Source organism: Schistocerca gregaria, chromosome 3, assembly GCF_023897955.1.
Source record: "Schistocerca gregaria isolate iqSchGreg1 chromosome 3, iqSchGreg1.2, whole genome shotgun sequence".
Classification (NCBI taxonomy): domain Eukaryota; kingdom Metazoa; phylum Arthropoda; class Insecta; order Orthoptera; family Acrididae; genus Schistocerca; species Schistocerca gregaria.
In genome coordinates this window covers 341493393-341510319 of record NC_064922.1, presented here as the reverse complement: position 1 = coordinate 341510319, position 16927 = coordinate 341493393, and the positions used below count along the sequence as shown (strand labels likewise).

General features: G+C 35.4%; 1 protein-coding gene across 4 annotated transcripts in view; it reads left to right on the top strand.

Annotated features, from left to right (window-relative positions):
- The window catches only part of LOC126356040 (uncharacterized), a 979035-nt gene that overhangs the window by 910952 nt on the left and 51156 nt on the right, over positions 1–16927 (top strand). For 2 of the 4 annotated variants that reach the window (XM_050006716.1, XM_050006720.1), the window contains 4 exons: positions 385–514; positions 7934–8109; positions 8189–8360; positions 14410–14521. In XM_050006716.1, the coding sequence (XP_049862673.1) occupies positions 385–514; positions 7934–8109; positions 8189–8360; positions 14410–14521 (590 nt within the window). Of the gene's footprint in view, positions 1–384; positions 527–7933; positions 8110–8188; positions 8361–14409; positions 14522–16927 lie in introns of all 4 variants that reach the window. The other 2 variants (XM_050006718.1, XM_050006717.1) reach the window with 1 other exon arrangement.

Sequence of the window (16927 nt, the reverse complement as noted above, 5' to 3'; positions counted from 1 at the left end):
GCACAGTACCTGCAGTAGAATATCTTTGGCTTCCCTCTGACAACCATGCCTCCATCCTTGCTACCTTCCCTGTTTTCCTTTCCCTGTTGCTTCATAACCTGGGTTGTGAGTAACTAAATCCACTTTCCCTTCTTCCCTTTCTTTCCCCTCTCTCCTCCCTGATGAAGGAACATTTATTCCGAAAGCTAGGAGCTTAAATTTTCGGTTGTTTTTTGTGTCTCTATCGGCTGTACTGAGCTGAGGTAAGTACTGGCCAGCCCCTCTATCTCTTTGTTAGTAATTGTTTCACATCTTTATATGAGATTTTCCATTAATTATTTAGAGAGAGAGATATATATGATACACTATCTGTACTGTGATGTCATGCCCTATTTTTCTTTGCAGGTTGACTGGTTCTTTTCTGACTATGATATTGATGATCCAAATAACCTACCAACAAATCTGCCACAGGATTCTAATGAAATGGAATCTACTAATCAGAATTTATTACTAAGCAACATTCAAAAAGTGGAAGGTAAAAAAACTGGTAATGCTTTGCAATTTCCAGTGGAATTTTACTATGCAGTTAAAATTGATATGAGAAAGAGGCTCTTGAGAATTTCACCAGATTGGCATAATGAACTTCAACTCTACCTAAAATGAAACCATATGATACGCAACACATGTGTTCTGATATCACCATCATACTTGGCCATTTTGTCAGAGTTCTCAGGAACTTCGCATCAGTTTTACTTTGTGAAAATTTGAAGTTACTAACTTTGGTATATTTCTTTACTTTTTATATCATTTAGTTTTAATTTCATTTTTATTAGTCCTGTTCCCCAGCCCCCAGTGTTGAGACAAAATATATGGTATTCATGAAACACTTCTGAAGTGTAGACAAACAGTGTTCATTGTTGAATTCTGCATCACGATCATGCCATTTTTTAAACCGAACAGTGAAGATAAAATTAACAAATTGTTCCATAGTTAATACCGACACACCCATGATGTAACTTACTCCAAGAAAAAAGCAGTAGGAGTACAAAAACTTGATAATAGCCTGTGGTAGCAATGCCCCACCCCCCTCCCCCCAATCTGACTCAACATTCATAGGTTTATTAATAATTTTTAATATGAATCTATTACTTTTTGTTCTTTGTTAGTAGAAGTTTGACTGTATGATCTGTGTCTTTTATGGTTTAAAAAGCTTGTAATATGTATCTGACATTCAATGCATTTATTATGTTTTTCTGATATTGTGTGTTACTTGCACATAATTCATGGATATTTGTCTGATGTAAGAGATTTGTGAGCTTCTGTTAGTTTAGGTACAAAACAGAGTTTATATTTTAATGGGTTCAGTTGCTTGCAGCATTGCACATATTTGATCTATTTATCACCTTCTTTCCTCTCTTTCAGGATAGTCATCAGTGTGTGCTACATTTATATTCACTGAACTCAGTTTGCTGTCAGCTTTGTACCTGCATTTCTCTATCTTTAGCAGTGGTATTCCGTCCCTCACCTTACCACATATTCTCTTTGCTGTTTCATGCTGTTTAAGATAGTTTTACTATTTCATGCTGTTTAAGATAGTTTTACTATGGCATAGAAGCAATTTTAATTTTGCACAGTCGCATCTAACTCTAATACTCTATTATCCAGTAGTTGTAGCAGTAGTAATGATAACTCCTCTTAAAGTCATATATGTTGAGCTGCCTTTTTAGGTATGGCTGTTGCACTCTGTCCTCTGAAATTTGTTGCCTTGAAAATGTTAATGTATTATTCAGTCTTTATATCTTCATTTTTAATTGTTATTCTTTGTGCATGCTCATCCTTGTTCTTACACTGCATTTTGTTTTTAGTGAATTCCATTCATAAAGATCCCTAATCCAGCATCGCTCTGTGAGGGAATGTTCCTTTCTTTATTATGTATAGCATAGCTACTAAAAGAGTTTCTCATTCGCAGTTTCACACATAACAGGCTTCATTTTTTCAGAATTACTGCAAACTTCACAGCTACTAGACAAGTACAATAAAGATGATTTTACACAGGATCTGTACAGTTGTCTGTAAATAATCTCTCTCTCTCTCTCTCTCTCTCTCTCTCTCTCTCTCTCTCTCTCTCTCTCTCTCTCTCACACACACACACACACACACACACACACACACACACACACACACACACACACAAACTGAGTGATATTTATCAGAGGTGGAAGTTGTCCTAGGTTTCTTCCTAGAACCCTAATAGTTATTTGCACTGAATTGCCTTTGAAATGTCAATTGCCCTGTTGTTTGAGTGTGCATGTCTCATATTCTTTAGAAAATAATTTGTTAAATGCTGTTGCAGTGCTATGAGCATTGCAGATAATTCTGTGCCAGTCTTGTCAACTAAGGCAGGAGGAACTTCAAAAGAGAACTTGTTTGATACTTGTCTGTAAAAAAAAAAAAAAAATATCCCACACACACAGACCTGTGAGCAGATAATATTCAGTGGCCACAAAGTTCCAGTGATCATGTAATAGTTTTCTGCTAACATCTTGTTGTGTTCAAACTAACTTTCAGAGTGAGGACAGTTTTACTTACTACAAAACATGTTAAGAGAATAATGGGTTTTTGTAATGGTTTATATATATCTTGAGTTTCTCATGGAGGTATGTCCAAGTGGCACTTCAAGAAGTTAAAAATATAGAGAATGAGGGATTGAAATTATAATGCCATTGAGAGAATTATACATAAAGTCTTCCTAAAGATCTCAAAAACAGATAGCTGTACGAAAAATGTCAGAAGATGGATAAATGCAGTTTTAATTCAAGTACGAGACTGTAACGTGCTATGCACTTTCTTTTTCTTGCTGAACTTCAACTCAAAATTTTGTTACGTAGCTAACATACATAATAATTCCCACAAATACGTGAAACAGTAGTTGGCAGTGTCAATAAAACAAAGTGTAGCACAATGCAGTCTAAATTAAACAGTTATAATCACTTCTTGTTGGTGTAAGTTCTACAAAATGAGATAAAGATTGGGAGAACGATGTAATGTTGATCATTGTTTTGATTTAAGTGTTGCGTGTCTCCACTGTGCAATGCATGAAATTTTATTCTGCAGAGCATAGATATTTGTTAAAACTGTGTAAATGATATTGTCATAGATAATGAAATAAGTCAAATTTTATTTTAGTGTAGATCTGATATGGCACAATAATGTGGAAATATCTTAATAGAAATGTGCTAACGAATTTCTTATGCAGTGACTTTCCACAGTGTGTAGTGGTTTGGCCAACAGCATTGTATAGAAAATTATGCACAGATTTTCTTCTCATCTTTTGTATGTCTTCCTTGAATCAGGATTTTGGATGTATGCTGCCTTAAGCATTCAAATGTCATTGCCCTGAGTCTTTTCCATTATCTTTTGCTAGACAAAGGTCTCTGGAGTTCCCAAAAGCTTCCAAGTTTTTTAATTATTTATTTATTTTAAATTATCTATTCTTCAGCCTTTTTTTTGCAGCATGGTAAGTAGCTTATTCAAATTTCTTCAGATTCAGGAACTGTAGTTCTACATAAGACTACCATTTTCCTCATACATTTTTAGAAGATATTATTATATGCCAGCTTTATAAGCTCATAGTGCAACTTGAAGTAACATGTAAAGCTTATAAAGAAAGATTCAGATTCCCTGTTTATACTTTAGGTCTGCCTCTGTAATTGGTTACTCGAGAATGTTCTCTGGTTAGTGGGAAGTGAAAGATATTACTTCAGATAAAGTCCATGTCTGGTATTTCACTGCTCTGTGCAAGTCAGCTTTTCAGCTAGAAGCTACTTTGTTCTCTTTATGATTACTTGCTGAAATTCATTATTGATGCTCACAGTAATTCAGTAACATCATTATAAATATTGCGTGGCAAGTTGTGGTAGAACATAAGTAATGTAGGTGTAAAGAAGATGTCATTAATTTGCTAGTTATTTGGCGAATCCGTTAACCAGCCAGAGCACACATACACAGAAGTAGTGCGTGTACACTCCGATGACATACAGTTCTATTTCTTAATGAGTGGTCTCCTTTACTCAAAAATTATTTACAATAGCATAATTACTTTATTACTCATGAGTTAAAGATGAGTGCATGAAAAACTCTAAAAATTAGCAAATGGATGTGAATCTTGTTCTAAGTCCAGTTTCAAATGCAGAATATTTTATTTTAAGTAGGTTGAAATATATGAAATTAATTCAATGAACTGAAGTGAAAGAAGTGAATTGATGGGAACCATTTTATGAAACATCAGTGACAATTAAATGTAATCACACCATAAAGGTGTTCTTAGAAATCCGTCCTAGTGTGGCACAAATTTTCGGTTACCACTGCTTATTTAAATGGGTTGACTTTAAACAATAAGAATGAAATCAGTAGCATTTTTACAAAAGAAGCTTTCTTTCTTGCTTACAAATTTCCTATATGATTCTCTGTTTCTTATTTACCTGTTTTCCTGTTTGACTGGTGGATAAGCATGCATTCATCTTCAAATCTACCTACCGTAGTTCCAACTTAGTTTAAAAGTTGACAGATATTAATCATAAATCCCAATCACAGTTGGACATGCGCTAGGAGAGAGAGAGAAGTACTTGCAGAAGTGCCAGTGCAACTGAATTATAATGAAAACGTTCATTCAAGTTTTGAAATATTAATGAACAACAGCTGATCTCCATGCCAGAGTCTATACATAAGAAGGAAGTTCAGAATGTAAAGGGGATCCAAAAAGGAAGTTGTATGGCAGGGAAAGAAAAGTCACACACGTCTAAGTAGCCAAGAAAAGGAAATGGGAGATTGCAAAACGGAAGCACAGAAAAGGACAATAATTAAGTTCCAACATTTTTGCACAGTTGTTTGGAAAAACCAAACCGTAGTTTTACTATACTAAGTAACGTGTAGTGACCAAAAAATTGTCTACTTGAGATTGGTATATTTGGACAGTGTGGAATAGAAACCATGTAGTATTGCAAGACTTTCGTTGAAAGGTTCTCTTTAACTTTTATTCAAAATTGTCAGTGTAGCAACAGATAAAAATTATCATCAGAGTAAGGGAAATATCTGAACAAGCAAAGTTATTACAAAGTGTGGTCGTATGTGAATTGTAATGTGGATACAATTCAACACAGAATGATTGTAAACACTTTTTTACTCCAACAGTAAATTTTCACAGTTTGTCATGCAGTAGCACATTTGGTTCTGGCAGCATGGTAGAGAGAAACTTCAATTGGCGCAATGGTCAGTTCACAAATGCTTGATAACATGTACATCGTGTGAGTGGGCAGATCAGAGGCCGTGTAAAAAGCTCATTCACTTGGCCAATGCACCAAGCCTAAACAGAGGTGTGAACCACAGTGTTGTCACATTGGTGGATTGAATTCTTATTACCCAGCATCGACTGCGTCATAAAATAACTCTAGTCACTCAGTACATCTACATAATCCTTGGTTATAATTCATACTAGAAGGATGACAGTACTAGCAACAGAACACCATGTAAATATGGCCCATACTGTCAACTGAACCATCTCCATATTTACTTGTCATATGTAGGCAGCAGGGAGGAATAAGTTGCTTTTGTCACTTGCCACAAACATGACCTATTTTTTAAACATAAGGTGACATGTAAATCAGTTGATGATACTACTCCACCCTATCATTGGCAGCCCACATTGCATCGTCTCAGTGCAATTTGTGATGTGCTAAGCTGTCTTAGTTGTGATGGAGTTCTGGAGATTGTTGCCTGCCTCTGGTCATTAAGGTTACTGATTGATCTATAGTGTAACTTGTATTAGCTCTTTCATTCGTTTTGATGAACCTCTTTGTTCACTGAGGATTGTCATTTATTCACGCTAATAATTTCCCACAATTCTTTGCCCTGGACTGTTTTTGCCTTTGTCTCACTGGACCCTGTTGATCTTGGGGCTCAGTTGAATGGGAGAGCTAGATATCTATTCCAGATCTGTACACTCCAACATAAGTCCATTGTTCAAAGTCTTAAGACATATTCAGTTTTGTATACCTACATTTGGCTGGTTAAGTATTTGATTGTTAGACGCCAGATGGCATTATTCTCATAACCATTTATACTAAATAAACTTGACACACAATGGAAACATTTAAAATTAATATACTTTATGAAACTTTCTTATAGTTACCATAAATATGCATGTAACATACAAACATTGGCATGACAATTTCACATAGCTTCCTTTTGGTTATTTTATTGACCGTTTTTGGTGTATGAGCAGTTATCTGTAGTTTCTTCCACATACAGCATTTCTTTTCATCGAGTACTTTAGGAAGTCACTGCAAACAATATGTAATAATATTATAAGTCTGCACACTACTAATTATCTGGTTTCTAAATAATTTTAGTTTGGGGTTAAGGACTTCTAATATTTTTTTTTTTTTTTTTTGTTATATACAGATGTTATTCCATGAAATTTTGTTTTAAATAATAATAATGAGGTGTTACCTTCAGAATTCAATAAGAGGTAAATAAATTTTTGTGTGTTGGATAACTATAATAAAGCGTGAGTAACCATTAGGACTGCCTTTGTCTGGTTTAGACTATGCATGTAACTGTAAGACCTCTCACTTTGCATCTAGATAATAACTAGCATATTTTATTTCAAATTTGATACTTCATTACTTGCAACCAATTTACACGAAAGTTGTTCTGATCAGACAGTCAATAAACTCTTTTATTACATGTATTTGGGTGCCTCACTATCTGAAACATTACTTCAGCAAACTGTATATGTGGAAAAAAATTGTGTGACATTCATACCATCTTTCCCTGGTCTTAAATTGAATGTATCTTTTTGAAGACTTTTATGTTTGGAAATGTAAAAATTTGAACTGTACTGCAGATTAGATTGCTTGATCAGCAGGTGGAGATGCACTTTAATTTGACATCGTCAGATAACTAGGAAGATGTTGTCTTGTGGCACATTTAGTGCTAAACGTTATATAGTCATCCCCCCACCCCCTTTTTTTTTTTTTTACCTCATCTATCATTATTGCTCAGAGTGTAGCTTGTCCTTTACAAAAGGTGTGAGCAAAGACATGGTGAATGAGTGACATTCAAGAGAATATAGAGTGCCATGAATAAATGTAAAGGACAAATAATTATACACTGTATATTACTAATAAAATGAAGAAGGAAATAATCAGAGACATATATTAGTAGGAATTAAAATAAAAAGAATAATATCCAGTCTTCAGCTTTTTCTCAGATGGACTTTTGCAAAGATAAGTTCCTTACTTTAGTACTTTACTCTTTCAATCTTACGTGTTTAATAAATGTTTTGTTATCTCTCTACTAAGTATACTAACATTACATCTTGCTCCTGTCACCAGGAAAAATTTCACATTGTTGTGAAGCTCATTGTCTTGTGCTTAAGCATTATATTATTTTATTAGATTTTCTTTACTTTTTTCTGTTTAATAAGTGACTAGCGATGGTCTGTCACTGAACTGAACTTCTTAACTTGCTTTGACCATTGAAAATAATTGATTGATTCTGTGGGAAGGTTGCCATTGGTAGTTATTTGCCCTCATAAGGGACAGTCTTCAACTAACATATCTGCTTTCCCTTAACACAAAATAACATTCTTTACTAAAATGCAAACTGTGAAATGGATGTTGTGTAGAAAAAAAATTAAAGCTACCTAGTGCAGTATCAGTTACAAAACAGTAACTTACTGGAAATACGATTTGAAAATAAATGCATTCAGTGTCAGATGCAACTTTATTTACTTGCTTATGAATGAGCATGGTTCACTGTATTGTTACTATTATGTGAATGTAAATGTTGCTGTTACAAAACATGTGCTTATGCATGACTTTCTTTCCTTCCTTTGCCTACCACACGTGTCACCTTTTACATCCCAACATTCCTCCTCACTGCAAACATACAGGCATGAAGGGTGATTCTCCAAATAAGGACATCAGTGCCAAAGACATTGTTTCATCAATAATATCTGCAGCAAACCGCAAAATGCAGAAAGCCAAAGCAAAGAAAACAACAAATACAGCAAGTCTTGGTGTAGAGGAAGTATTTGTGGACAGCCAGAACCACACTGAAGAAAAGCAGGTGAGAGAAACTGAACATCAATAGTAGTATTTGTTCATGTAATGGAATTTATATCTTAATTTGCTGTTTGTTTTGCCAGAGGGAAAACAATAATCAAGTTCGTGAAGGAGGTACACCAGAACAAGATGATGCCATCTCTCAGCATGTTGCATCAGATTCGCCTGCTGGCAGTGATGATAAAATTTATTCTAGAATTGAAGAGGAGGATCTTAATAGAGAAAAGGAAAATATTAATGTTAATAGTAATCCAGGTGAGAAAAAGTTTCTTTTATTCTGTGAGCAGCAGCATATAGTGCACAAGGTGCGATCAAAAAACACAATGGAATAATTTTATTAGAAACCAACTAATGAGCTTACATGTTTTCCATTTAATCTCCTTCAGAATATTGTCTTTGGCTAGCAATCCACTTGTCACAATGTCAAATCCATAACTGGAAGCATTTCTGGAAGGCTCATTTTGCAAGGGAATTTAGCTGCTCTGTTGTGGTCCTCTCTGTGTCATAAGTGATATCAAAACATTTTCTATTAAGCACGGTTTTAATTTTTAGGAAGATCCAGAAGTCACATGCTGCTAAATCTGGTGAGTAAGGTGGATGTGAACAGAGAAGAGCACTTATTCTGGCAGAAAACTTGTGACTCAAAAGTGAGAGGGTGCCACGGCATGTTGTCATGATGGAGGAGGAAGCCATTGGTTCATGCTTCAGCCTCTTTCTTCATGCATATTGCAGTACACCCTTTTAAAATTTGGCATTTACAATTGCTCCCTTAGAACGAACTCTGTACTATGCCCTGAATAATAGGAGAAAAGAAACCAATGACCATGACTTTGATATTCAGTTTTGTTTGATGTAGGGCAAGGAGATTCAGTGGTTTTCCATTGGGAACTCTTTAATTTTCCTCTTAGGTTCATATCCATAGGCCCAAGTTTCATGTCCAGTTACAATTTTGGATATGAAGTCTAAATCTGAATGAAGACAATCCTTCAACTCTGTGCAGACTGACACATGATTTTCCTTCTGTCTTGCAACAAATTTTGCAATCTCTTGTCTTTTTCAAATCGTCAATTAAAATGCTTTGCATGGATTCATATGTGATGCTAAGTTCTGTGGTAAGCTCTCGGATAGTTATTTGCCTGTTTGAATGAATACTTTTTGCAACTTTTGCGTGTTTTCTTCTATTTTTGAGTTTAATTAATGTTAAAAACATTGCTTGTCTTCTGCTGACTCATTTCCTCTTTTAAATCATTCATACCTAAAGACAGGGAAAATTCACATTTTGCAATAAATGCAAAATAGATGCGAATTCTGCCTCAAAATGCAAAATTCCTTAAAGAGACACAATTTCATAGTGAATTGTATCCAGATAAACTATTTTATCAGAGATAGTTTGAATTAGCGTAACTTTCTGTATATGAATATTGAAAATTTAACCAATTCTCAGTTATTGGTATTGTGCATCATCTGGCAAAGCCCAGTTTGGACAGATAATATGCATACGAACCTGTTTGCAAAATAAAAATTGTACAAATGCAATCATGTATCATTGTGCTCAATGATCGTCCTCAGTGATCGGGCACCATGACAGCTGTGGATGGTTGAATGGTCTTTTTAAGATCCATGCCGCATAATGCAACGTAGTAGTACTCAGCTGTGGGACCTAACATTTTACAACAAAGAAATGTATATATTTGTTTATTAACCAAAGCTCAAAAGATGGTATAATGTGGATATTTTTAAAGAGGCAAATTAGGCGGCAGGTGTTTGAACTGTGGTCGCATTGAATACTGGTAGGAGGTCAGGCCTGAACTATGTCTTTAATGATACTCTGATAACCTCAACAAGGAAATGCGCGGTAGCCATCGCCAAATGCCTTGTGTTGTTTTCTTTTCTTATTTTGAAACAAGTGAAGAGACTGATCCTTGTCCGTCACAGATTTTGGTTACCGCCCTTAAATACCAGAAGAGATCGGCAGTCCCTGTAACAATGTATCAGGTTCTGCTGTAGGCTGCTGCTCTGCTAAAGAGACGCAGCACTTGTTTGGCTGTACCACCCCTCTCCTGTCTGGCAATCAAAACTCTAGTTTGTTTACACTGGTGGCCATGTGCCACTGTAACCTATAGTTCGCGCATTCTGTGCAGTGGTGGCTGGAAAACAAAATCTGTAACTTTTTTTGACTGTGCCGAAATCCTTCCTCTAATCTAAAAATAGAATTATCATATGTTTGGTTCTACTTCTGTGCTAAGTATCTTCTCAGTTCAATCTGTAGCATTGTCAAGTATGGCTTTCAAAGCCATGAATGCCCACTAAAGGTTGAAATTCATTGTTTGTAGATTTTGTAATTGAATTGGGTGGGAACTGACAAGCAACATCCAGAAACACCTTGATTGCATGGCAGGAAAATGCTGCTGCTTTTTAACAGAACAATCATTCTTGAAGGCTTAAATATTGCCAAGTGAGGATAATAAAGGGCATTTTTGAATAAAAAGGTGTTGAAGTTTTTGCAAAAGCAAACAGTCTAGTCAGAAAGTTCCCAGTCAACATCTTTTTTAACGGTCGATTTGCAAGAATTAAAACTTTGTTCTTCTTCACTCATGTGGCATGACAACCTTTTTATCAGTGCATTTAATCATTAACAAATGAAAAAGAGAAAAAGAATACGAATTTTGCCGAAAATAGTTGTGAATCTTGACTCGAATAGATTCGAATTTTGCCAAAACTAGACTTTACATTTTCCGGTTCCTATCCATACCACTTATAAACATCTGACTAACAAGTCAGAATGTGTCTCAACTTGACGCTGCATGCATTTACTGCTAAAAAAATTCTTTCACCATATTTTTTGGTCTCACCTCATACCATGTTTTTGTCAGACATTAACTTTTTGGTTCTGAGGCTAAAGAAGAAAACCACTTAGGGATCTGATTTTCAAGGCAGTTAAATGGTAGTTCATTTAAAATATTTTCTGATCTGGACTTAAACTTTTAAGAGATGTTTCTGCTGCTGTGTAGATAAAAGCTGTCTGGTCCCTATTTCTGTTTTATATATGTACTACCCAATCCAATACTAGAACTATATGGAACAAAAATGAAAGTTTTTCAGTCAACTGATGCACAGAGTTCCCCCAGCACAGTTTCAGTGGTGTTCATAGTCCCCCCCCCCCCCCCCCCCCCCCCAAATCATGAGAATTTTCATCACTACTTTCGCGCACCCTTTTTTTCATTTTAAACTGGCTATGTAAAATTTGCCTTGTGCATTCTTTGCCAATTCCTACAGTTTCAGCAATCGATCTAATACTCAACTGACAGTCTGATCAAATCAAATTTTTATCTGTTTTTGCAGGGTGTGAATAATTTTCACCGTTCTTTCAGCCATCTTAAAAAAGATTGAACCACTCAAAAACTCAACATACGTTATAAATAGTCCTCACCACACACTTCCTCCAGTAAAAGATTGGTTTCTGTTGCAGTTTCTCGAAGTTTCTTGTGAAACTCCATGACAGTTTGTTGCTCTATTACTGCACTTATCATTTTTCTGACAAAACAAAATAATAGCTCTTACACAAATGAAGACTATGGCCACACTGATATCTACAGGCCCTAGAGATGCCTCATTCAACTGAGAAAGCTCCATGCTTCATAACTGTTGGTTATTACTGTACAGTGCAAATTGCAAGTGTACTTACTTTTCTACAGCATTAGTCCCCATTTTTATAGGCTACCTCATATAATTAATGTTCCTTAGAGGTCCTCTACAAAAAAGTGACACATCATGGGTAAGATGATATACTGAGATAAAGCTATTTAGATGAGGGACTATAATGTTTTTAATTTGCCATCCTTTGAGTATCTAAAGCCCCATTACAATTTCAAAAAACACAAAATATTACTTCAACGTCTCTTATAGAGGAAATGGTGACACTTTTAATTTTGTTTGTTGGTGAATCATATCTGTTTAACCTACTTTGAACTATGGTGAGTGATGACATGAAAAACATTCAAAATTAGAACACATCATTTCCACTTGGATGTCAATTTAAAGCAGATCTGGTCAATGTTTGCACTCCTGGAGCACACTCGCACTCCTGCTTAGTGCTCTGGCTTCCCCCACCACTGCACTGTACCGAGCAGCTATTAGGAGACCACTATTGCGAAAGGCTGCACAAGCTGAAGCTTAGGAAGGCATGTGTGAACGAGAGGTGAATACTGCAGCATACTTTTATAAGCAAGAGTTTATCACATGTGTCTATTTTCAACTTTTTATTTTTCTGCCAAAGCAATAAATTTTATTACTTGATTGTATCTAGAACTATTATTTGTGAGACAGTTAAACACGTAGAGTTACACAGATTAAAATCTGTTAAACCCAAACACTGACATAACTCCATCAGTTTCATAAGAGAAGAAAAAATGTTTGCACTCATCGTTGAACCAAACACTGAAATAAATTTAGTGCCTTGTCTGTGCAATCAGGGACATTGCTCATGGGATAACATTTCATAAAAGTCTTATAAATTTGTGGATTGGACAAACAGATTGTTGAGCTGGTACATTATGAGGTACATTAGCATTGCAAAGCGAAAATGGTCTGACAAATAAATCGGAATCCCTCTTCCATTGTACAATGTCTTGGAATCTCTTTAAGGAGTAATTATGAAATATTGCAGTTTCTGAAATTTATTCTATCATGTCTGATCTGTAAATGACTGCCTTGAGTTAAGGGAAACGTTTCATGTCGTGACCTTGAAGCAGATTTTTCCACAGGATTAATGTTATTTTTCCACAGGATTAATGTTTGTTTGATAGTAACAGTCTTGTCTGCCAAGTGTTAAGATTCTCCCATTGCATGAAGACACTTAATGAATTCAAATAATTTGTGGTGTCAACAATAAAAGATTTTGTCACAACGCTGCTTATTCTGAATTTAGTTTTATTCCCCAATGGTCACCTTCAGTTCAGCAAGAATTCACCATCATTCATAAGAAAACAAGTGCATTGTGTTGTCTTTGTGGCTGGTGTTGTAATGACAATCCAATAAATATTTTTCCAACTCATAATAGTGCAATGGTATATTAAGCTCTTTGCTTGGCCTTTAAATGATAGAAAAGTTAAGGCAATTCAATTCTGATGTGGTATTGGACAAGTGTATAGACACCATAGTACTTCTAATGCTGTAAGTAATTTAATGTCAATAGTACCATCAGTAAACTATATGGTGTCTACAGGGGGATTGTCCAGCTCTCGCGAAGTCTCTGGTTGCAGCCTTTGTTATGCTATTCCTCCTCACCCCTCAGCCCCCCCCCCCCCCTCGCCTTGTTGCAGGATCACTCACGTTCACAGAGTGCTGTTTGAAGAGGCATGGTTTAAAGGATAGGTGAAATCTGTAGTACATTGCCTTAATCATATAATTTTTTTTTCATCATTTGCTCGGAACTACAATACTGTAATGCTACTCTAAGACGTTTTTTTATTAATTGTTATTGTTGTGTGGTATTATCCTAATTTACTCTCAAAAAACATAAATGTCTACTTAAGTCATCTTATTCACATGCCCCTCATTCCATGTCTTACTTTTAAAGTTTTGTTCATCAATCAGCTCTCTACTTCGAAGTAACTGGAATAGAGGGAGAAACCAGTGGCAGAATCATTTTTGTGTAGCAACACATTATTATAAATTTTTTTTGTTGGTGCATTTCAATTTATAAGTACGTTATTTTTTCGAAAATCTCCCACACTCGTAGCTTGTTTGTATATATTCTTGTACACCACGTACACTGGTGGAGATGATTTAATTTGTTTCTAAATTTGTTATGTCTTTGCTGTACTTTATACTCTCTTTAGTAGTTCATTATGGAGTATGTGTCGCACACATATATTTTCTTTTTGGTTAAGTTATGCCCTTTTCCATTTCAGATAGTAATAACTCCTGTTTCGCTTTGTAACTCTGTATATCTTTCTCTAACAAAGCTGTCCAGTTATTCTTTAAGCACTCTTTTTTTAATATGCACATATGTTGAAGATACAGTGTATCTAGAGATCTAAATTGTAGGTTTTTTGTAAATATTGAATCTAGTAGAGAGATTAGACAATTTGTATGTTGCAAGGAATCACAGTTTCAGACTGAAATTACAAATACATCAATGTAATATGCTTCAGCAGCAATTTATTTATTGAATTGCTTTGCCAAACTGTTGTGACTTGATTTTTGCACAGTTCTACATTTTCCCTTTAGAAAAAAATCTAATTTTCATGGAATTGTTAGGTACCATGTGTCCTCATGCAGAGTTATGTTCAAATGTTTGCAGTTAATCCGATATGTGAGAAGATGCATCCTGATATTAGGAAATATTTCAGTAATGATGAAACAACATGGACTTACTCAGGATTATCAGCTACAACTCAAGAACGAATTCGAAGGTAAATAGCTACTCTCTTGCTACCACTGTTCAACTAAGGTATTTTTTTTTTTCAATGACTGATATAACTATTGTTTTTATTATTCTCATTTAGTTTCCTTTTGCTTTGTTATTTGTGGTTATTGACATTGTGATACAGTCACCAAGGTTTGTTTCTAATGAAATATGACAATCACATTGTTGTGCAGTAATACCATGCATCTGAAAAAATTTCAAAGTTTTGTGGTTCCCTGTTTCAGTTTGCATTTTGTAAAGCGAAGTTTAACATAGTGACTGTTCTGTCAGTAACTAATGTGTCTTTTTTATTCTTACTGTAAGTTAAATGTGAGATAGAAATAAAACAATCAGACTTTCATTAATGTAACTGCATCTAAGGGCAATGGAATATGGTGAGTTTTGAAACATACATATGCCATTTGTTTTTATTGCATCTCCTTATATAATCCTCCTCTATAAAAAAAGTAAGCAGATTTGTTGTTGTGCACTGTACCTTTTCGACCTTTAAAAATAATGAAATATTTATCAAAACAACCTAGAACAGAATCTCCAGAAATTTAGATGGAGTCAATCTAGGAGAAGTAGTAGTCTTTGTGGAGTCATTTTCAATAAATGATCAACCACATATTAAAAAATGAATAACTTGAAATTCTGTGTAATGAAGAAATTATGTTATTTATGAAGTAAGGGTTCTATGTTTCAAAAATCGAACTGATTATTGTCTCATTTGGAAGTTCGCACCATCTTGACTATAGTTCAATTCTTTTATCCTGGCGGCTCATGCATGCCCGCCCAGACGCGGGAGATTGCTGCGTTGCCAGTTGCACATGATGCACGCATCAAGAGTAGTAGTGCCATAGTATAGCATAGTTCGCAAACTTACGTTTAGGGGGGAGTGCGCAGTTCATGAAGTAAAGCCACCACGGCAGCATTAACCCTTTTGCTGCTACAAAGACGTGCTCCCTGCATTCCGCGCTGTGTGTGATTTTGTCACTGCACTGTTCGCCTGTGCAGACACATGGTGTTGTGTCAGCTTTGACACTCTTATCATTCGATTCCACAAAAACTATTTGGCCCAAAAATTAGATTTTTACACATCTTCTTGACTGATACCTTCCCCCCATAAATGACTTAATTTTGTTTCGATGTTCAACGCAGTTATTATGCAGCATTAAATATAGTAAACCATTGCACGAAATTTTGAAGAGTTTGAGGAGGTAAAAGTCCATAGAGTATACTTTCCCTATGGTCGATTTTAGTTGCCACAATGTTGAGAATGAAATGTGGACAAGATACCTAAATTTCATATAAAATTTACTGTATAACAATATCTCATTTAAGTATCACATAGGTGTAGTATGTAATATTGAGAAATATTCCATCTTTCGCGACTGTAACAAAAGTTTTATTTACACTGGGCACATTTGGCTTTATTTTAAAGCACTTCAATCAATCAAAAGGAAGTAGACAAAATACATTAAACAAAACTGTGGACTTACAAAAACATTAGGACTTCAATATACCGTCTATCAGTGAAGTGCTCTGAGCTATGTCAAATATAATTTTTGTATGTGGCACCCACAAACATCATTTATTTGCTAAAACACTGATCAGCCAACCCAAACGTTGAATATTGTGTTACCGCAGCACAAAACTACGAAAGGTGACTTGGCAATGGAGGAGACAAAATACTGTCCACTGAAGATGTTTCAAAAGAGAGAAATGGGTGTGGCCTAAATAAGTTCCTTATTACAGTTGCAGAAGAGGAATATATTTCAATACCATTGGTAAAAGTGCGACTGTGGAACAAAAACAAGAAAGAGAACATGAGTACCATTGTGCAAGTGCCATACCTTTCATACCATGTGCAATGGTTTACTACATTTAATGCGGCATAATAACTGTGTTCAACATCGAAACAAAATCAAGTCATTTATGGGGGGAAGGTATCGGTCAAGAAGACGTATAAAAATCTAATTTTTGGGCCAAATAGTTTTTGTGAAATCGAATGATAAGTGTGTCAAAGCAGTGGGAACACCATGTGTCAGCACAGGCGAGCAGTGCAGTGATGACAAAATCGCGCACAGCACAGAATGCAGGGAGCACGTGTCTGCAGCAGTGAAATGGTTAATAATGAGACAAAGCGCTAGAAATTTCAAACGAATATAATTTGTGAGGTAAGGCACTTCAATATTGTTTTTAAATAATGAAAATATTAAGCACCCGCACAAGGTTTGAACTCGTTACCTTTCGTGTAGAAGCCCAACACTTTTATCATTACGCTGACGCAGCTCGTCTGACTACACAATGCTATGAGGACTCTAAGACGTCGCGCAAAATACTGACAAACACTGTTGATATGACTATGAATTACTCACGCTTCATCGAAGTACAATACGAAATAAACTAT